This window comes from Boleophthalmus pectinirostris, unplaced genomic scaffold (genome assembly GCF_026225935.1).
Source record: "Boleophthalmus pectinirostris isolate CB_2022bp ecotype Guang Dong unplaced genomic scaffold, ASM2622593v1 HiC_scaffold_9, whole genome shotgun sequence".
Taxonomy (NCBI): domain Eukaryota; kingdom Metazoa; phylum Chordata; class Actinopteri; order Gobiiformes; family Gobiidae; genus Boleophthalmus; species Boleophthalmus pectinirostris.
In genome coordinates this window covers 4,322,435-4,344,841 of record NW_026571541.1, presented here as the reverse complement: position 1 = coordinate 4,344,841, position 22,407 = coordinate 4,322,435, and the positions used below count along the sequence as shown (strand labels likewise).

The following is a 22,407-nucleotide window of genomic DNA, read 5'->3' as shown; positions in this document are numbered from 1 at the left end:
ACCCCTTCGTGACATCACAAAGTGGAACAGAGCATTTTGAGTTTTGGAGATGCAGACAGACTAATAATAAAAGGTTTCTCAAACATGTGTAAATGAAACAAAACACAACTCCAGGTCTGTTTTTGATGAGTAACAACATCCTAGCATGGCGTAAAGCTCAGAAGAGTCAATTTTGTGTAATATTGGACCTTTAAATAAGACATGTTTTGGTTGTTTCTGCTTCTTTATTATACTATACGTAGATATTTTTAGATTTTTTCCATTGTAAATTGCAATTTTGAACAGAAATTGAACCACTGACTCCCTGTTCCAAAGTGCAGAACTGATAAATCCACCTCTTCGTAGTGGAATTTCACTGTAACAAGTACAGATTTTTATTCACTTTTTTTATTTTTGACATGTGATAATACAGGAAGTGCACCACTTGTTCCAATCCACACAGTTTCACTACAATAATTTGGATAATTTCGGACTAGGGATTGCAAGTCTCTACCAAGCAAAAGATAAAAGATATCTTCTCGACATCACAAGGTGGAACAGAGCACAGACTAATAATAAAAGGTTACGAATGAAACATGTGCGAATGAAACAAAAAAACAACTCCAGGTACGTTTTTGAGGAGGTAACAACGTGGTTTAAAGCTCACAAGAGTCAATTTTGTGTAACATAATACATTTAAGCATCCTCCATATGTATAACCATTCTATTAAAACTAAAATAATAACCATCTGAATCATCATCATCATTCCTGAAATGCACAGGAATAACTGGTTTTGCACATTGACTTGTTTAGTTTATCTCAAAAGAAGTTAAACAAAGGTGGAGGGTATTTCAAGAGCAGTCGATCGATTGCTTCTATTGAACTGTGAGCTTCATACAGCGCAGTAAGAGCGAGAAAACAGCAATGTCTGGGCACAGCAAGTTCTATTTACACAGGGCAGGATGCATGAATAAAACCATAAAACGAACCTGAGCTCCACAATGACAAAGGCAAGGCAGTGTGTTAAAGGTTGTGAGCTCCAATGACAGGATCTTAATAATACACTGTGGGCGTGATCTGTCTGAGGGTTATTTATTCTTTATTTTTTGTATTTTAAAGCAGATCGACGCTGCAAAATTGACTTTTCAGAGCTTTTAAACTGTGTTATAGATGTTTCCCTTTCTCATTTACCCTCTCGAAGTCGTATTTAGAGTGACTTGTCCGTGTTTGAGTCATTTTTAATCGCTTATTTTCAAGACGCGATTTTGTTGATCAAACCCTGTTTTCACTGCCGCTGCTCTGTTCTAACTTCATTCTTCAATCTTATTTTCTTAATCTGTGATACTTGTAGGGTTCAAAATTCTGGTACAAATATTAAAAAATCTGTTACTTTCTACTGTACTCCCATTGGACACTACAGTTTTCTAACAGAGTTGTTTTAGATGTATATTGTAAATGGTGACATTTTCATATAGCGCTTTTCCACCTTCAAGGCACTCAAAGCTCTTTACATTGCACATTCACACACCAATGTATGCAGACACTGGGGGCAAGGTGACTTAAATGTCTTGCCCAAGGACACAGCAGCAGCATTCATCTGTGGGAGCTGCAATGGTAAATGGTCGCATTTTTATATATTGCTTTTCCACCTTCAAGGCACTCAAAGCACTTTACATCAAGAAAACCACTCGCACATTCACACACAGATTCATACACTGCAGACACTGGGGGCAAGTTGGGTTAAATGCCTTGCCCAAGGACACAATGACAGCATTCATCTGTGGGAGCTGGAATCACAATAGCCAACATATAGATTAGTGCATCTGACAGCTCAACTGGTGATGTTTATGTCACAAGGGGGATTTGAAGCTACAACCTTCGAATCAGTGGACAAACGCTCTACCAACTGAACTACTGTTGCCCCTGTCCCCCCTGTTTTGCCGATCAACCCCATTTTCACCACCACTGGTACACGCGCCGCCCACTGCTCTGTACTAACTTTGTTCTGCAGTTTTATTTTATTATCTGTGATATGTGTAGGATTCATCAGCATCGCGTACTCATTTTGGTACAAATGATAAAGAATTCTGATTCTTTCTAGTGTACTCCCATTGGACTCCCACTGGACTCCCATTGGACTCCCATTGGACTCTTATTGGACTCCCATTGGACTCCCACTGGACTCCCATTGGACTCCCATTGGACTCCCATTGGACTCCTATTGGACTCCCATTGGACTCCTTTTGGACTCCCATTGGACTCCCATTAAACTCCCATTGAACTCCCATTGAAATCCTATTGGACTCCTATTGGACTCGGACTCCCATGGGACTCCCATGGGACTCTCATTGGACTCCCAAACTCCCGAACTTGTTTCTTAAATTGCTTGTAATGAATATTGAGATTTAAAATCTCTAAGTTATGACACAATGATCCACAGATGTCGTAGATTATACAGTAACTATAGCGGATACAAACTTTAACTCAAGCTTTGTGATTTAGTTTTGTTTTGAGGTCAAGATCCAAAGAGCACATTGTAAACAGGAGCAGTAATGTTAGCAGGGAAACTGAATTATGATTCGCTTAAACCAATATAAAAATCATCTGAATTTCATAACATGTTTGTTAAGGATGGTACAAGATCTCATGTCCCAAGATCTCGTGAGACTTTTGTCCACGTGTTTAGATTTAGATTGGACAAAAAAGGGTCACGTATTGGTTAGTTACATCTCTTACAGTTCCAAATTAGAATGGAAACAAAACTATAAATTTAATTAAATAATAAAATTGTGAGGCCAAAATCAGGAACTGAACCGTGAAATGTATATATTACGAATGACGTTAAAATCTCATCCAAACATGTAGTTTTGTCTCATCCCACCCCTAATCTCATAGAATCTAAATATAACATCATACAAATAAATACACAATCATTTCAAATTTCATATGGTTTCAGGATAGGCCCTTAAAATTTTGTTAAATGATAATATGTAACTTTCTGGAAGTGGAAAATCAACTGTATGGAATAGAAAGTTAAACAAACTATAGAACATTCTCACTGAAATAGATAAGGCCACTCACAGTAAATACACTTTTTTTTTCACATGTTTTTCATGCAATATACACATCCATAACGGAAAAAACATGCTTCTATTTCAGTCTATTTAAAAGTCTATAAAAAAGTTTCATACTATGGCTTTAAGGTCTGGTTTAGACTCGTCTATGCTCATTTCTCAAATTGGTTTTCCTACATAAGTTAAATATTGTTTTCTATATGAGTTATTCTGATTTGTTTCTGTTGTTTTCCTGTTTCTCCAGTTCAGAAATTGGACCACAGCCCGTCCAGACCAGGCTCGTCCTCCAGCAATGGTCTGCCCCCGAAGTCCCCCACACGGCTGCGTCGGTCAGTGTGACTTTTTTTTTTTTTTTGGCACTTTATAATTTATTCAATCTATTCAAATTAAAGGTCCTCTGCCCTAGGTTCCAGGTCAAAATAAGTCAACTGTGTACTATCTCCATCTAATTAGAAAGTGTCACTCTGGTTAGCATACTAGTTGTTGCATCACATGGATCTATAATAAAAACTGGATTCCCCCTCAGTCCCTGCTCGAGACAGACTAGCGGCCTCTCCAGGTAACGCATCTCCCGGGAGCTTGGGCCCAGAAAGAATTCTCACGAAGAAGCACACCGCATTTTTTGGGAATTTAAACTGTCTGTGTTTGGCTGACCTGGCATCCGTCTTTCACAAAGGTCGGATTTTGTAGGGATTCTTTTCTATTTTCACAACATAAACTTTTTACCATTTTTAAATCCTCAACGCGCCTAAAAGCTTTGTAAGTCTTAGCCTAGCCCCACACTGAGAAGGAAGTAATGCAGAAGAGAAAATTATTTGTGAGCCCATGCACCGATGAGTACAGGCCAAAACAAAACGACGCCAGCCTGGGTTCACCTTCCAGATTTGATGTTGCATAACTGCATTACTAGTTGCATTACCGTGACGGCAAAACTCTGCTCCAGTCTGTGAAAGTTGTGAAAAGTACTTAAAAACACATTGCTTTTTTCTTTTTTTGGTGAATAAATATGGGTCTCAGAATACATAAGGTAAGTGAGGAATAACTCTGGACCACTGCAAACCATTTAAAATGAACCCTTGCTCTTTTTCACAATATTAAGACAGTGCTTTTAAATACTTGATACTTTGCGGCTGAGGTCATCCACATTCCCTGGGGGTGTGATGCTAACTGTAGGCTCTGCTCTGTCTGAGGCTTTATTCAATTTAATCTGTGCTTTACTTTAACACATAAAGAACTGACTTAGTTAGAACTACAACAGGTGAGCTGATTCATACTGTTAAACAAGTCTCTCAAATAACATTACCAGCAGTTTTTAAATTAGTCACTCTTACATTTTTGGTTGAAAATCAAATTCCTAAACATGACTGTGGAAGATAATTTGTTCCAGTAGATTTTAAATTTTTAAATACTGTTTGAATTTCTCGCTTAGAATGTTGAATAATTTTTATTCTGAATTTGAGTTTTAATTATACTTTTTCAATATGTTTCAGAAAAAAATAAATAAATCACCTTTTAAATATTCAGCTCTAATGTTTTCAAACCGTTAAATTCAACTATCAAAATTCAGAGTGTAAAATTCATTTAAAATTCAGAATTTAATGGAACAAATTATCTTGCTGAAACTGTAAGTATACTTTTTCAGTATGTCAAATTCAAAATGAAAGATGCACCTTTTAAATATTCAACAGTGACATTTTCAAACCCTCAAATTTAACAGTCAAAATTCAAAATGTAAAATTCATTTCAAATTCAGAGTCTAATGGAACAAATGACCTTTTTTTATCACAGGCTCCAAAAATGTGTGTATTTTCACAGTGTTTGCTTATGTGTACACTGTGTCACCATGGTAACGCCATTAGAGATACATGTAGAACACCCCCAGCATGATGTCATTTCATGTACTGTACAAACAAGTATAAACAGCTATTTAGATATGAGCTAATGTTTTAATTATAATTCCTAATGTTTTGTCGTCATGGTGATATGCCTGATGGATGGAAAGAGCACAGGTGACGTCATTTATGTATTTTATTTAAACTAATTCTCATTATAGTGGTACTTTTTTCTTTTCAACAATATCGGCACGCTATCTAACTTATGTTTTCTAATTCAGTTAAATGCCCTTTAAGCAATGCAACTTCCAGGAACAGAAAAAAACAAGTTTGTTTTGGATGGGAACAATGAGGAAACAACTGCCTTATCATGGTGTATCAGAAAGAGAAAAGGGACTAAAGTTTGCAGGACTGACTGTTCCGGCTAACACAAGTTATCTACTCTTGGTTAAAATTTTGGTAAAAGGCATTTAAAAAGATTCTGTATACGTAAAATTGACTCTTGTGAGCTTCAAGTCATGTTAGAAAGTTGTTACCTTCTCAAAAACACACCTGAAGTTGTGTTTTGTTTCAATCACACATGCTTGAGTAATCCTTTATTATTAGTCTGTCTACATCTCCAGCTCCTTTTACCTTTATTAGAGATCAGCAATTATAGAACTGAAATAATCCAAATGATTCTAGTGAAGGTTGATGGAGTTTAAAGGGACAGTCTGGAATTTTGGACATAGGACCTCATTTCCTAGTGAGCCAGAGTGTTGGAGACATGTGGAGACACTTTTTGAAATATTCCTTCCAGTCCTTGTATTTGCAGAGGTCACTGGTGCTAGGCTAGTGCATGTCAATGGTCACAGTTCTCCTGCCACTAAAAACAGTCTTAGCCACTCCACAAAACACACAAAACAAATCTATTATTACACCAGACTGTCCATGTGAATGTCTGTTTTGATAAAATAATGTTTGAATTAAAACTAACCTTGCATCGCATGAATCGTCGCATGTTGAGGGACTATTTTCTCAGCAGCAGCGGAATTTTACTTTATCGGTAAGTTAGGTGTTAGGTGATATCAGTCCACCGCTGCCGAACTTTCTATCAGGAAGTACAACTCTCTGCTGCTGCTCAGACATAAATCCTTCAAATGCAAGGTTGGTTTTACTTCCAAAATTATTCTATTGACACAGACATTTACATGGACAGTCTGGTGTAATAATAGATTTGTTTTGGGTGTTTTGTGGAGTGGGTAAGACAGGGTAAGTGGCAGGATAACTATGACCATTGACATGCACTAGCCTAGCACCAGTGACCTCTGCAAATACAAGGACTGGATGGAATATTTTAAAAAGTGTCTCCACACGTCTCCAACACTCTGGCTCACTAGGAAATGAGATCCTATGTCCAAAATTCCAGACTGTCCCTTTAAAAACACAGTGGAGCACTTCTTGTATCACCGCATGACGTCAAAAGGTGGAAGCGTTTTAAGTCTGAGAGAAGAGCTCAGTCTAAATGTGCAGGGTTTGTGTGTTAAACATGTGTGAATGAAACAAAACACAACTCCAGGTCTGTTTTTGATGAGGAAACAACATTAGAACAGAGATCCGAAAATAATGTAATATGGGCTCTTTAACTTAAAAAAAAAAAAAAAAAAAAACTAGGTTAAATACTAGCCACACATACTAAAAGTGATCTCGTGAGATTTTTTTCCTAATGTTTTTACGTTTGGATTGAAAAAATAGATCACTGCCGAGCTACATTTGTTTGAGAATGTGTAGTCCCAAAAAGCAGAGCTGCAATGACAGCAGAAATATTGAAGTAAATCAAAAATGGCTCAGAATTGGAACTGGATTGCTGAAATTATATATATACTTTTTTTTTGAGAGAGAGGTCGTTCACATTTCCAATAAAATGTGACATTTTATTGATCTCCAGTGTGAACTTTAAATGCTCCAAAAGTGTCCCGTATGCATATTGGAGGACACGACGATGTCTCAACCAGTGAGCATGCTCAGTGTTTACGGAAGTCGCCTAAACACATTAGACACAGCATTGAGCACCTGGAGATTGTAACGTTCCTCTCTTACCAGAGCTAGCACATGTACAGCTTATTAGTTTAAGGAGGAGATTGAGAAGCAGAAGGATGAGTTTTTTGTACATGGTGTTTTGTGGGGCAGTGGCAGCAACCACCGTAGAAAGGAACGTGTGGATGCAGAGTCGCAGTTAAGAGTGCTGGGATTGATATGTGCTTCATTGCTTCACTGATACAGAGTTCAGACACAATTTTCGGATGACGAGGAGAAAGTTTATGTATATTTGTGAGCGCCTACTTGTACCACTCTTGCAGGAGGAAACACGCCTTTGGCTTGTTGTGTCGTGTAGGTGGGATGAATGCGACCTGGCCGTTCAGACTGTCAGAAGATGGGATATGTATCAGTTTTAGGAGCACATATCCAAGTAGCCTGGGTTGCATTTAAAAAAAAAAAATCTGTGTTGTTCAGACTGTCATTAAAAGATCTGATAAAGGTCGCATAGGGGCAAAAAACTCATAGCCAAAATCTTGCCTTTTCTCATTCTCGTAGATCCAATCTTGTGTCTCGTCTTGTGGAAATTGTATCTTGTCCCACCCCATCAAATACACAAAACAATGTATTCTTTCTTCTATAAGTTTAGTTTAGTCTTTATTTGAAGGGACAATGTACAGAGGCACTAAGCTCATAAAAAACAGAGATGTGCTGCACTAGATTATAGCAATACATTATTAAATTTACAAGACTCGTTTAATTGCAGGGCGGCATCATCTGAAATTCAAAGCTGGTAATTTAAATTCTAGTCATATTTTTTTTCATGGCTGCTGAAACAATTAAAATATATTCTTTTGCATCAAAGTGTAGTTTCTAATATATCACGTGCACTGCATAACATTGCTTTATTGCTTTGTCTAGAACGTTCTAAAGTATAGATTAAACCTGTCAATCATGAGGGAGATGAGCAGGTTACAACACTAAGTTACATAACAAATCAGATCTGTGGAGAGTCATCCCTATTTGCAGAAGGAATGATTGTATTTTTGCACAATAGAAACACTTGAAATTAGTAAATGCTGGATGTATATGTTTAATGTGATATCATGGAACATTCCAGGCAAAGCAATAACATCTCCATGGAAACAAGCAGGTAGCGGACCCTCCACCAGAAAAACTTTGACTTTACTGGTGAAATAATTTGGACACAGTAGCTCACACATCACAATATAATATAATAACAAAGACAAAACATATAAACTGTAGAAAATAGCAAGTAAAAATAAGAAAATATAGTAATAGTAATAAATAATAATACAAATATATCTCTGAGCTATAAAAAGAAGTCGTAAGGACGTAAGTTACACCGTGTACCTTTATAGAGATTTTTACAAACAGTTACAGTTGAATAACACAGAATTGAAAACAAACCTGCCCAAGAGCAATGTGACACCAATGAGGAAGATTTGTCTTTGTATAAAACAGGAGTGTTCAGGTCTCCACCTTTCTGCCTTCAGCCAACGCTACACACCCATGAACACTTCAAACTCCAGCCAAGACCAAGGAAGTCACTCTATTTAAAGCTCTTATATTACACAAAATGGACTCTTGTGAGCGTTCAGGTATGTTAGAAAGCTGTTACCTCATCTAAAACAGATCAGGAGTTGTGTTTTGTTTAATCCACTTTGTTTATTATTAGTCTGTCTATATTTGCAAGGCTCAAAATGTTCTTTTCCACCTTGGGATGTCATGTAGTGGTAGTTTTCAATTTTAATTCCAAGTCTGAAGGTTAAGTTAGGTTGCTTTAGTCATACCTGTAGGTAAATTTGTTTTGCAGATTTATTTATTTATTTTGATTGATTTATTTGAAAAGGGACAATGCACATTAATCAGCATCAAAACAATGTAAATGTGCCCGAGTTAGCTGATAAGAGCTACTTTGCATCGGTAGTCCCTTTGCCAGATGTCAAAAAGGCATCCTAAAGGAAAATACACTTAAAAGTTACACATCAAAAATTACACAAATGTACAATAAGATTGCAAAAATACAATAAAAGTTTTTGTGTTCACACATTTGCATTCTTTTTAAAAGCAGAGAATGAGGGAGATGTTCTGGTGGCTTCAGGCACAGAGTTCCACTGATGGGACGTTCTGACGGACAAAACACACTGACCAAATCCAGTTTTTCTATGAGGAATAATGCAGTCTTCCCTCACGGCTCCTCTGGTCACTCTACCCTTACTAGATCTGAAATTAACAAAGTCATTCAGCAAAGGAGGAGCCGAGCCATGTTTAATCTTGTACATTAGACAGATATTTTTTAATTTAATAAGATTGTCCCAGGGGGAGGCTGATTCCAAATTTCACATTTCATTCATCCAGACTAATAAACACATAAAAACACAATTACGAAGAAAGCCTTACCAGTGCTATAGCACAGAATGGTTTTGTTCCATAAATAATTAATTCATGTATCACACTTGGCTAAAAAACACACAATCAGTATTAAATATTTATATAAAAAAAACATGATTTTTCCAAAACAGGGTAAGTAAGTAAGTATTTTATTATATAGTGCACTTTACAGACACTTGACAGAGCATTATTCAGCATTATTCTGTCACTCCAGACCCCGTGATGGTAAACTACTGTTGTAGCCACAGCTGCCCTGGGGCAAACTGACAGAAGCGCGGCTGCGATGCCAATCCGCTCCATCTGTCCCTCTGACCACCACCATCACTCACTCACACACCACTTTCATACTAGGCAATGTAGGTGAAGTGCCTTGCCTAAGGACACAATGACTGGCGCCCCACTTTGGCACCTGATTTTCCCAGCAAGGTCTCCCATTCAAGTACTGACCAGGCCCGGCCCTGCTGAGCTTCTGAGACGAGCCGGTATGGCCACAAATAGGGTAATAAAGGGTAATAAACAGGATGAAATTATCCAAATAATTCTAGTGAAAGTGTATGGATTTTAAAAACACAGTGACTTGAGAGAAAAAAGTTGGCTCAAATATGGAGAATTTGTGTGTTAAACATATGTGAATGAAACAAAACCCAACTCCAGGTCTGTTTTTGACGAGGAAACAACATTATAACATCATAAAATAGTATAATTTGGGCGCTTTAAGTCATTATCAGTACATTAGAATCAAAGGTTGTGTGCTAGGTGCAACAAAACCAGTTTAAAACTAATTGCACGATTCATTCCTTTAAATTTTGTAAGAGTCCGTGTTCATCTTAGATCTTTTTAATGGAGAGGTCCACAGCCAATTGTCACTAAAGAATGCAGTTTAGAGTTCAGACTTCAGAGGAAGAAATTTGATATTTTGTTGGCAATGATTGGCCGTGAAGTGTGTAGTTAAAAGTCATGTGTAATTTGTTTTTTATTTATTATTTTAGTTATATTAGTTTTATTGTATTTTAGTTATTATTTTTATTATTTATTTATTTATTGGTCAGGTTACCCATTTCTATCTGAAGGAATAATTATAATACAAATTGGTACAGATTTAAAGTTGCATTGTGTTAACTTTTTCCGGTGGAAGGTCCAAGGTTAAATGCTTTTCTCCATGGAGATGTTATTGCTTTGTCTGGAATGTTTCACAGTACAGCGTTTAACTTTTCTATCTTCACGGAGACCAAACCAGACCAAGTTACAGCTCAGATCTGTGGAGAGGCGACCCCGCTCATGCACATTTTGAAGCATGATATATCTCTACAGAGAAATATTGCAATAAACGATCATACTGAAACTACTTTATGCCTCTGATACAATAATAATAATGCAGGATAATCCCAGTGAACCATTTTAAATAGACAGTATCATGAAAAGGCCTGAGCTGTAACAAATAAATAGAAGAATGAACCAATAATTAGCTACAGAAATTACTTATTCAACCCTCTACAGCTCAAATCTTATCGTATTAAAACTAAAATAACAAAACTCTACCCGCTTTTACAAAGAAAATGAACAGATGTCAAATATTGAGCCCCAGAATATATAGTTCCAGCTTTCATATATTGAACAATAAGTCTATGTTTTAATCATCGTGACAGGCCTAGTGATAAGTATGGTAATAATATAGTAGTGTTGTCATGATATAAAATTTCAAACTTGATTTTGATACTAAGACGTAGACTCGATACTGAATACCATTTCCGATACCACCATGATAATTGAAAACATTATTTCTTTAGACAATATAATGTGATTTTCAAGTTGTAGTTCTTTCTTTTATATTTCCATGTGGTTTTATATCTGTGTAATCCCTTGGTGGTTCAGTTAGGTTTCATAGTGGTCCATGGGCGTCTATCGTATTTTTCAGACTATAAGGTGCACTGGAATATAAGGCGCAATATCAATGATGTTGAATTCTCTTGTCTATTTTTATACATAAGTTGCACCGGATTATAAGACGCATTAAGAGAAACAAATGGACGACACTTGAGACTAATCCCTTAGCCCAGGCATCCGCGATCCTTCAGCAGATCATGGTGTAATTCGCCAGCCGTTGCCTCCCTGTCTTGGTGAATATGTATTAATGAATGTGAATGTGGGTGGATCATTTAAGTTTGTTTTTTTATTTCCAACGAGGACGACTCAAATGTACATTGAGTAATAATTTGCGCACATTTGTTTACATTTTACAGAAACAAACTTAAGACCACATGGCTCATTTGCATAAACTATAAACGCTGAAAAAAACAGCTCGCTCCTTGTGGCTCTTGATGCGGTTCAGCTTCTGTTGGACTACTCGCGAGGCTTCTGACTACGGTGGCTGTAATGCTTTGACAGTCCATCAAGCGGTGCAGCTTCGTATCTTACCAAAGTCATACTGAAACATTTTGACAGATTTTCGAGCGCTGTGTTCCACATAAAATTGGTTTGAGGTCAGTAAACGTAAATTAATACATAAGGCACACCGGATTATAAGGTACACTGTCGATTTTTGAGAAAATTTTATTAAAGACTTTAAGTGCGCCTTATAGTCCAAAAAATACAGTACTAGCCTTTGAGTCTCTCAGAATGAAAAAAATTCAACCTTGTTCCACCTTGTGATGTCCTGTGATAATAATACATGAATGTGCTTAATGTTTTAAATCTCCAATCTCTACTGAATAAAAAGATTAAAAGTAGCTGTTAACTTGAAAACTTAGACAAAACAGAGCAATTTGAGTTGAGTTTGGAGACAGACAGACAGACAGACTAATGAGGCAGGATTACTCAAACATGCAAACACACACAAAAAAACACAACTCCAGGTATGTTTTTGATGCGGTAACAACATTCTAACATGGCTTAAAGCTCAGCAAGAGACAATTTTGTGTAATATAGGACCTTTAATAGTTTTTTGACTGCTTTCATATCATTTGTTATCTACGTGCTTAGTTCTAGTTAAGTTGCACAGGAGAATATTCTTGGTTTAGTCCTTGGTGTGTACTTTTTCTTATCATTCACGTGACAAAGGTTGTTCCAGTAAGGTGAGGCTTTGCGGTTAAAGTGTGGAGATTAGTACAATGTAACTGTTTCTCTCCGTTGCATTTGTGAAGTCTTCTCAAGCTTAAAATTGACCACAAAAGGTAATTTATTTGAGTTGTATTTTAAGTTGTCAGAGCTTGTCAGCAGTAAAAGTAACACTAGGATTAAAGATTCTATATTATCTCATAGTTGACTCCTGTGAGCTTTAAGCCATGTTGTAATGTTGTTACCTCGTCAAAAACAGACCTGGAGATGTGTTTTGTTTTATTCACACAGTTTGAATAATCCTGCATTATCTGTCTGTCTACAGCTCCAAATCTGAAAATGTTCTGTTCCACTTGGTGATGTCATGAAGCATTAGTTTTCAAAAACAGCTCCTTGGCTTTTACCTTTTGTTTAGTAGAGATTGGCAGTTCCAAGTGGGTCAAATGATTCTACTGAAGGTGTATGGAGTTTAAAAACATAGTGGAGCACTTTCTGTATTACCACATGACATCACAAGAACTCCTAAATATACGGATTTGTGTGTTAAACGTGTGAATGAAACTAAACACAGCTCCAGGTATGTTCACGATGAGGAAACAACATTGTAACATAGATGAGAAAATGTCATGATATGGACTCTTTAAGATTAACTCTTCTGTTTGAGAAGTCTTGATAATGAAAAGTGCTCAGCAACAGTTGTTTGCTCACTTTGACTTGATGACTTTCACTCCTGTAGGTCATGTTCACATTGAATTCGATGATATCATGATTTCAGATGAAGGAGAGGGGCTAGCCAGGCGAGCCAGGCTGGTGCCACCTAGTGCCTCCGCTCAATTTCATTTCTCTCCAGCGACTAAATCAGCAATAGGAATACACTAGACGGTTTGCAAGAACCTCAGAAGTTGTAGGCCGTGCACTAGGCAATCAGTGAAGAGCTTTGAAGCCATGACGTCAAACTCGTCGCGCTTGTCTGGGTCCATTTTGTGGAACAGGACAACAGTAAACAAAGCGTCCAGATGGATGAAGACGAAGACAAACATTCTGTGTTGGCAACGATTCCTGAGATCGAGGATTTAAAGCCGGAACAAAGAGAATGTTTGGTGAATTTTATCAAGGGGAAAGATCTTATTGTCCTTCTTCCTACGGGATTTGGGAAAAGCTTAATATACCCCTTTGCCCCGTTAGAGGTGCATTACATATGTCACGACCAAATAGCAGCGATTGATTAAATAAAAAAACATTGCGAGGTCAAATGTTTCCATAAAGTGAAACCTAAGACGCTAATAAAACTCTTCGGGAGATTCAGTGTTTTTTGATAAAGTTAAATTGAAACATATGATCCACAAATTATGAAGTTTATTGGTACTTGTGAGGTACTGGCTCCACAAACTTGCCATATTAAAGGTGGGCAACTTTTCAGATTTTTGGTCCACTACCTCATTGTTTCCCAAAGACTGAGAGAGATATTTTTGTAGCTATTTTATTGACCATTTTATCTCAGTCTTGCTGGTTCAATTGGATGTTGAAAAGAAAACGAAATGGACTACATTTAATGTCCAAACAAGCGACTTATGGATCCTTTTATTGCTGCTTCAATGACTGTTTTTCATTGAGTAATACTAATTGTTCAGAGACACGATCACTCAGTCAACAATAAAATATCCTCATTCATGTTCTAATCCACCTTTATTTTGTGATTTACGAATGATGTCAAAATGTAAAAAGTTTGCCCGGAATGTTCCATGGTATGATATTAAACATTTCCATTTAGCATTTCTTCATTACGGGTATTTCTATTGCTCTAAAACACAATAATTCCATCTGTGAATAGGGACGACTCTCCACCGATCTGAATTATAATATAGTGCAGTGCTGTAACCTGGTTTTATTCTATACTGTGGAACATTCTAGACAAAGCAATAACATTTCCACATAGACCAGTAAGTGGCGGACCCTCCACTAGAAACGTTACACAGCGCACTTTTAATCTTACGGCTTAAAGTCCTTAAAGACCACAATCATGCTTTGTGGTTTGAACAATGGCACTGCTTTATGAAGCTGCTGTGAAAAAAATAATTAAACTTTGGAAACTCCATTTTTGCCGAGGTCAAACTCTGTGCCAGTTTCTGTTTCATTTGGATGGTTGCAGTAATTACAGAGATGTGAACCATAAACCAGGTCAACAAATCTGCAGTTTTGAGAGTCTTCCAGCTCAAATTTAAACTATACGGATTCAAGAATGTTGTGATTTCATGTGAACTCAAACCACAGAAATACTTAACATATATACAGTACATTTAAAGAGGCCATATTATGCTATTTTCTGATCTATGTTATAATGTTTCCTCATCACAAACTTTTCAGAGTTTTTTTTTTTTTATTCACACAAGTTTAACACACAATCACTGCATATTTAGGCTTAGCTCATCTCTCAAAGGGAAAACACTCTGTTCCACCTTGTGATGTCACATGTTAATACAGAAAGAGCTCCACTGTTTTTTAAACTACATAAAAACTAGGGATGTAAGAAAGAATCGATTCAATGATATAGCGCGATACTACTTTGCACAAATCGATTCAAAATGTGGTTGAATATTTTTCACAAAAATTACAGAGTTACATAAATAAATCAATAAATGTAATTCAATTTTATGTTTGTGAAGGTGCACGTGACTATATTATTAGAAATAATTATTGATCAATTGCAATATATTGTTCTTTGTTTTAGGATTGGGATATATTGGGATAGCCGTGGGTTCTTAAAGGTCTTAAAAAGGTCTTAAATTTCACATTCCTAAATTAAGGTCTTAAAAAGTCTTAAATTATGTTGTCTTAGTTTTTTCATAAAGGTCTTAAATTTAATTAGCCTATTTTTTTGTAAACTCAACGGGCTGCAGTGCAAAATGTTAAATGAAGGCAGGAAAAAAAACAGCGTGAAATCATCTAACGTGAATGAACGTCTAATTTGGAGTATGTGCAAACGATACTTTGGTTTCTGGCGCCGGTGGCAGTGAGTAAACAATCAATAGAGTGGAGGAAGACATTGGATGGATCATGGGGAAGTGTAGGTTTAATCCACAGTGGCTCTTCTAGTAGTTGTAGTAGTTATAGTAGTTGGTTGGCCATTATTCGAATTGGATCTGGTGTTTTTCGCCCGCATAATGGGTGCGATGTTGGTCTTAATTTTCAGTTAAGTGGTCTTAAAAAGATCTTTAAAAAGTAGTCAAACCTGGGGATAGCCTGATATTGTATCGTGACATGCATAGTTTGATACATATTGTATTGCCAGTCTCATAAAAACAGACCTTTACTAGAATAATTTGGATCATTTCAACCCTGGAATTCCCAATCTGTACTAAACAAAAGGTTAAAGGGAGCTTTTATCTTGAAAACTACCACTGCATGACATCACAAAGTGGAACAGAGCATTTTGAGCTTTGGAGACGTAGACAGACTAATATTACAGCGTTTATTTACCAATAACGATTGTCCTTGTTTGACCCTGGTTTAATCTTTGCTCACAGCTTTATATCTTCGCATTTGTCCATAAATTGCTTTACTTTCTTAATCCTCTCTCAATAGAATTCCACATTTACTTTTGCCTGTGCTAATTTTAGTCCTGATTTCATCTTTTCCCCGCAGCCTGTGAATCTTAAGTATATTTTTCGCTCTGTGTTGTCAGCATGCAGATCACTCCGTTGCCTAGTGACAGCAGACTCGGGGGCGGGAAACTGCCGAGCCAGAGCCCAGACAATCCCAGCTCCATCGCCTACCGTCCTCACTTCTCCAACAGTCAGTTTCCGCACAGGACAAGCATCGATACCGGAGCCCGGACCCCCCACCACAACCCCATCAGCCCCATCCAGACCATTCACGGGTCCCACAGAGGAGGAGACATGAGAGGCAGCTACAACAACAACAGGTGAGTGCAAACAAGGACAAAAGACAGTTCTAATAAACCGGGACTATATTACTTTATACTATTATTACTATAATATTGGATCATATTTTTATCTTCTTTTTTAAATGTAGTCTTTATTTTTTCAAGTCCAAATATCCAGAGAATGTTTGTATATAGCAACAAACTAGGGCTGAATACATAATTGTGATTAGATTTGCAATTTAAGTTAAAAGTTCACAATTTAAAGGTCCCATATTACGCAAAAATGAACTCTTGTGAGCTTTAAACCATGTTGTAGTGTTGTTATTTTATCAAAAACATACCTGGAGTTCTGTTTTGTTTCATTCACACATGTTTGAGTAACTCTTTATCATTATTAGTTTACATCTCCAAAAGCTGTGATGTCATGCAGCAGTAGTTTTCAAGTTAAAAGTTACCGTTTACCTTTAGTTTAGGACAAATTGGCAATTGCAGGGCTGAAAGTATCCTAACAGTTCTAGTGAAGTGTTTTCTGTTTGAGAGAAGAACTCAGCCTCAGAACTCTGCAAGGTTTGTGTGTTAAACATGATTGAATGAAACAAAACACATCTCTAGGTCTGTTTGTGATGAGGAAACTACATTATAACATAGATCAGAAAATTGCGTAATACAATCCTTTTAAAAACATACAGAAGAATAGACAAAAAGACTGAAATGTGAACTGACAATCTTCTTATCTTCTTATCTTCTGACAATCTTCTTATCTTCTGATCTAGTTTGTTGTTTGTGAAGGAAATTATAGTATTTGTATTTTGCAAATTGCTTTACTTCAAATCCCAATTTCTGTTATAAATATTTGGACATTTTCTGAACAAAAAGGCAGGAAAACAATTTGAGCGCGCTTATCCGGTGACTAAATTATGTAACACTAAGATGACAAAGAGATAACATTAGACCAGTTGACAACATCTGATTTAAAACGTGGAAAATCACACCACTACACTGAGAGATGTTGGCATTTACAGATATAGCTCAGCTCAGTGCGTGTTTGTCCCATTGTTGTTGTTGATCCTGCCTCCTCCCACTCTCGCAACGCACGTGACCATCTGACAAAAGTGCTTGGATTAAACCCGCACTGTGTCACTTTTCTGCTTGTCTCTATGGAGATGTCAATGCTTTGCCTGAAATGTTTCACGGTATGGCTTTACATTGATCTAGTCAGCGTTACAGGCGATTTGCTGCTCAAGAATATGTTGAAAAACATTAATACAGATACGTTTAATACCATATTGTGGGTGAATCAATAGTGTATCCATGGAAACAAGCAGACACCAAAAAAGTTACACAGTGCGCTAAGGCTGGGTATCATTAAGAAGTTGCCGATACGATACATACCTCGATACATGGGCAACGATACAATACATATCTCGATACAGTGCACTTTCAATTCAGTACAATATATTTCAAATCGATTCGGTATGATTCAATAAAAAATAAAGGCTAAATCATGGCTGTGATACTAAAAATCTTTGTTAAACCACTTCTTGTGCAAAGTTTATATGAAAACACACTCATTTTTAATCATCAAAACAGTGAAAACATCAAATGTGTTGCCTTTCCTTCCTCTAAAAAAGCAACAAAACTGTAGCTGTAACAAAATAATTTAGTAAAATTGACCAAAAATACTCTTGGCGATACAGCAGCACGATATCGATACTGAATCATCACATTTAACAATACGCTATAGCAATATTTCAATATTTTTGCACAGCCCTAAAGTTCATTTTTAGGATCAAAATGTCAGCCTCTGCTAAAGGTGCAGTGTGTAACTTCTGGTGGAGCATCTGCCGTCTGCTCGTCTCCATGCTGATGTTATTGTTTTGCCTGGGATGTTCCACAGTATGACATGAATCAAATATGTCTTGTATATTCAGTTACAGGTAGGGATGTGACAATAACCGAAAGATTGTCATATCGTATCGTCAAAAGCCTCAAAATAATATCGTGGACCGTCACAATATATCGAATCACAAGTTTATTTGCTTAAATTCATTGTTATGGTGCAGCAACAGCTAAAAAACAGAGGGAACTACATAGACCATGATCCTTTGCTCTGTTTCAGGCCAATCTACATGCTGAAATAGCGGTTATTAAGCACTTTTAAATCTTAATCATTTGGATTATGATGAGAGAAAAGTAGCATATTCACAGTTTTGCTAGCCTCGACAAAAAAATCTCAATAAATATCGTACCGTGAGATGCGTATCTTGAAAATATCATATTAAGAGAATTGGATATCGTCACATCCCTAGTTACAGGTGTTTTTATTTCTCAGAAAAAACACAAAAACATGGCCTGGAGATGCGGCCTGCTTGAGATAGTTAAATTAAATGCCACACTGTAGAACATTTCAGGAAAAAAAAAAAAAAAGCAACATGGAGTCAAGCAAGAGATATACCCTCTACTAGAAAAGTTGCACAGTGCACATTTAAGGTGAGAAAATGGTATGTTTTGTTTTGTTTTTTTGTCTTGTCGGTACACGATTTCACCCTAGAGAAACATTAGACAAGTTTTATTGAAAAGTAGATCTTTGGCACTTAAACCGCTGGCAGAGGATATTGCGATAATGGGCTTGATTAGGTCACACTGGGAGCTGTTTGTGGTGGAGGAAAAGGGTGAGGATGGCACAGAAGAGGATGAGAGGATGAGATGCCGAGGGAGAAAGAGAGAGGAGATGGAAAGCGATTGAACTGTGGCTTTAAAGAGCTCATATTACTCTATTTCCTGATCTATATTATAATGTTGTGTCCACGTTAATTCATCGTTTAACAAACCCTGCATATTTTAAGGCTGAGTTCTTCTCTCAAACAGAAAACACTCTCACTCATTGTTCCACCACGTGATGTCATATGGTAAGACAGGAAGTGCTCCACTGTGTTTTTAAACTCTCATTTTATTTTATTCTCTGGCTTTTAACACCGCGTGAGTTGTGTTTATTTTTATGTGTTTTTATTGGATTTATTGATTTATTTTATTTATTGGTTTATTTATTTCTATTGGTTTATTTATTTATATTCTTTGATTTTGTTCATATTTTTATTTTACTGGTTTTATTATTTTAAGACTAGTATTATTTATTTATATTTCATTTATTTATTTATTTAATAGGGACAGTGCATATTAATGAACATCTACAACGCTGCAGTGAAAAATATGACAGATTATAGCAAGAATGCAAGAATTTTAGAAGTTTATTTTATCACTTTATTATTGTTGTTATTATTATGTATTTGTGCAGCACTTTGGAAACTGTTTGTTTGTGAAATGTGCTATAGAAATAAAGTGGATTGGATTGGATTTGGGAACATTTCAGAACTGGAATTGTCAATCCAATCCACTTTATTTCTATAGTACATTTTATAAACATAACAGTTTCCAAAGTAATATAGTAAAACAAAAAATAAACAAAAAATGCATAAAGCTAAAAATGATTTAAAAATGAATAAAATAAAATAAATACAGTTAAATAAAAGACACATAGGACCACACAACTCACGCGGTGTTAAAATCCAGAGTGTAAAAGTGGGTTATAAGACGAGACTTGTGGGGGCTGTTGGGACGTGGGGGGGCAGAGCGTTCCAGAGTTTGGGGCCAGTCAGAGAAGGCCCCGTCCCCCCTGGTTTTAAGTCTCGTCTTAGGCGCCACGAGCTGGAGCTGGCCCTCGGACCTCAGAGCGCACGCTGGGGAGTAAACCTCTATCTCATATATACAGTCTATGGTACAAATGAGTCGTTTGTTTATTTTGAACTGTAAATGAACTAAAAATAATTGAACATTGCGACATTGGCATTAGCGGTATTTCCACTGCACCTTATGGGAGTTACTAACTGAAGACGAGACACAAGTGAAAACATGTTCATAGATTTATAGCTTTGAACCACAAGGACAACTCGATGTTTCATTACAGTTCTGAACATTACCGAATTAGTCATTATTATTAAAGGTGCACAATTTGTCTGGAGGGTGTTCTGCACCTGTTTACCTTTGCTTTCCTTGGAATGGTCCAGAGTATGGCATTAAGCCCGTCTATCTTACAGCTATTCAGTTACAGCAGGTGTTTTATTGCTTAAGAATGCAATGAAAAGAAGGCATTCCAAGTGGGAGTGGGCCATAGATCTGACCTGTAACTTGACATTGTCGGCGTCACCTGGTCCTATGGAGTCTACAACTCCATCCTCAAACCTAAAACAAAGAGAACAATAGGGATAGCCAGGTCAGGGCCAGAGGTGTGAAAGCACTCATTATGTGGGCCTGTATGATTCTGCTAATATGACCCCACACTCTGTACTACAGATGAATAGGCCGAGCTAACAAAGAGAAACTGTAAACAAGTAGGTGTGTTAGTTTCAGAATAATTTCAGTGTAGTTAGCTCCTCCCTTCAGACACATATAAGGAAGTGTCCACCAGAGTCTGACCAGAACTGAAGAAGCAGCTTGGATGAACTGTGAAACATGTTCAACCTAAATAAACGTTTGTTCAGTTGACAAATTGAATTTCTCCTTTGCCATGGATTCTACCTAGTCAACTGAGGGATTCTCCACACTTTATTGTCTGCCTACATCTCCAAAGCTCAAAATGCTCTGTTCCACCTCGTGATGTCATGAATTGTTGTCAAGTTAACAGCTACTTTTACCTTTCATTCAGTAGAGATTTGCAATTCCAGGGCTGAACTGATCCAAATGATAGTGAAGGTGTATGGTGTATAAAAACACATTGGAGCACTTCCTGTATTACCACATGACATCACAAGGTGGAACAGAGTGTTTTCATTTTGAGAAAAGAACTCAGCCTAAATCTACAGGGTTTGTGTGTTAAATGTGTGAATTAAACAAAACACAACTCCAGGCATATTTGTGATGAGGAAACAACATCAGAACAGAGATCAGAAAACAGAGTAATATAGACTCTTTAATGTCATACTGTGGGACATTTCAGGCAAAGCAATAACACCTCCATGCAGACAAGTAAGTGATGGACTCGCCACCAAAAATGTTACACAATGCAGCTTTAAATTCCTGGGATAATATAAAACAGTTAACAGATTATACAGACTGCAAAAATAGTCAATGGAACAAACCACAAGGCGTCTGTGATATTTAAAAGGCTAAAGTTTGTGTTGCAGAGAGGTGTTGCTTCTGACTCCAAACTGTGACTCTGACGAGGAAGCTGGTACATGTCCAAGCGTCCAGACTGGTCTAATTTTGACGGAGTTTGTTTTGTTTTGTCCCCAGGCTGCCGAGCAATGGAGAGAGCAACACAGTGGGTCTCAACATTATCAAAAACATCGGTGAGTGAACACAAAATGGGACAAAACCAGGACAAAAACAAATGTATTCTAAATCTGCATTAAATCAGCTATATGGCAGTTAACTATGAAAACGTTTAGGTCATAAAACTAGATGTAAAAATCAAATTTGGGTAAAAGTGAATTGTGTTGAAAAATATGAGGAATACATGTGAAAATGCATATATTCTCACACTTATATATTATAATTATAGTAAAATATACAAAAAACAATACATTAAACTGCATGTCCACAGTGTCCTTGATATGCCCTTGACACAAACGATGTATGAATAACTTAAGAGTAATCAGCAGCTAATTAACTGTAAAACTCTGCAATTTATAAAGAATTAACTTTGTTTAAAGGACCTATATTACGCTATTTTTGATTTATGTTACAATATTTCCTCATCTCAAACCTGGAATTGTGTTTTGTTTCATTCACACAAATCCTGCATATTTAGGCTGTGTTCGTTTCTCAGGCTCTGTTCCACCTTGCGATGTCACGTAGGAAGTGTTCCACTGTGTTTTTAAACTCAATACGTCTTCACTACAATCATTTGGATAATTTCTGCCCTGGAATTACCCATCCATACTAAAAAAAAAAAGGTTAAAGGTAACTGTAAACTTGAAAACTACTGCTTGATGACATCACAAGGGTTAGTATTTTGTGTTTTGGAGATGTAGACAGACTAATCATCCAAGACTACACAAACATGTGTGAATGAAACAAAACCCAACTCCAGGTGTGTTTTTGAGGAGGTAACAACATTATAGCATGGTCTAAAGATAACAAAGAGTTACTTTGCAC

At 36.8% G+C, this 22,407-nt stretch overlaps 1 protein-coding gene across 1 annotated transcript in view; it reads left to right on the top strand.

Annotated features, from left to right (window-relative positions):
- Positions 1-22,407, top strand: part of ngef (neuronal guanine nucleotide exchange factor) — a 77,803-nt gene that overhangs the window by 11,028 nt on the left and 44,368 nt on the right. Inside the window, exons 2-4 of the mRNA XM_020928193.2 lie at positions 3,299-3,383; positions 16,054-16,293; positions 21,544-21,599. Coding sequence (XP_020783852.1) covers positions 3,299-3,383; positions 16,054-16,293; positions 21,544-21,599 — 381 coding nt within the window. The remainder of the gene's footprint in view (positions 1-3,298; positions 3,384-16,053; positions 16,294-21,543; positions 21,600-22,407) is intronic.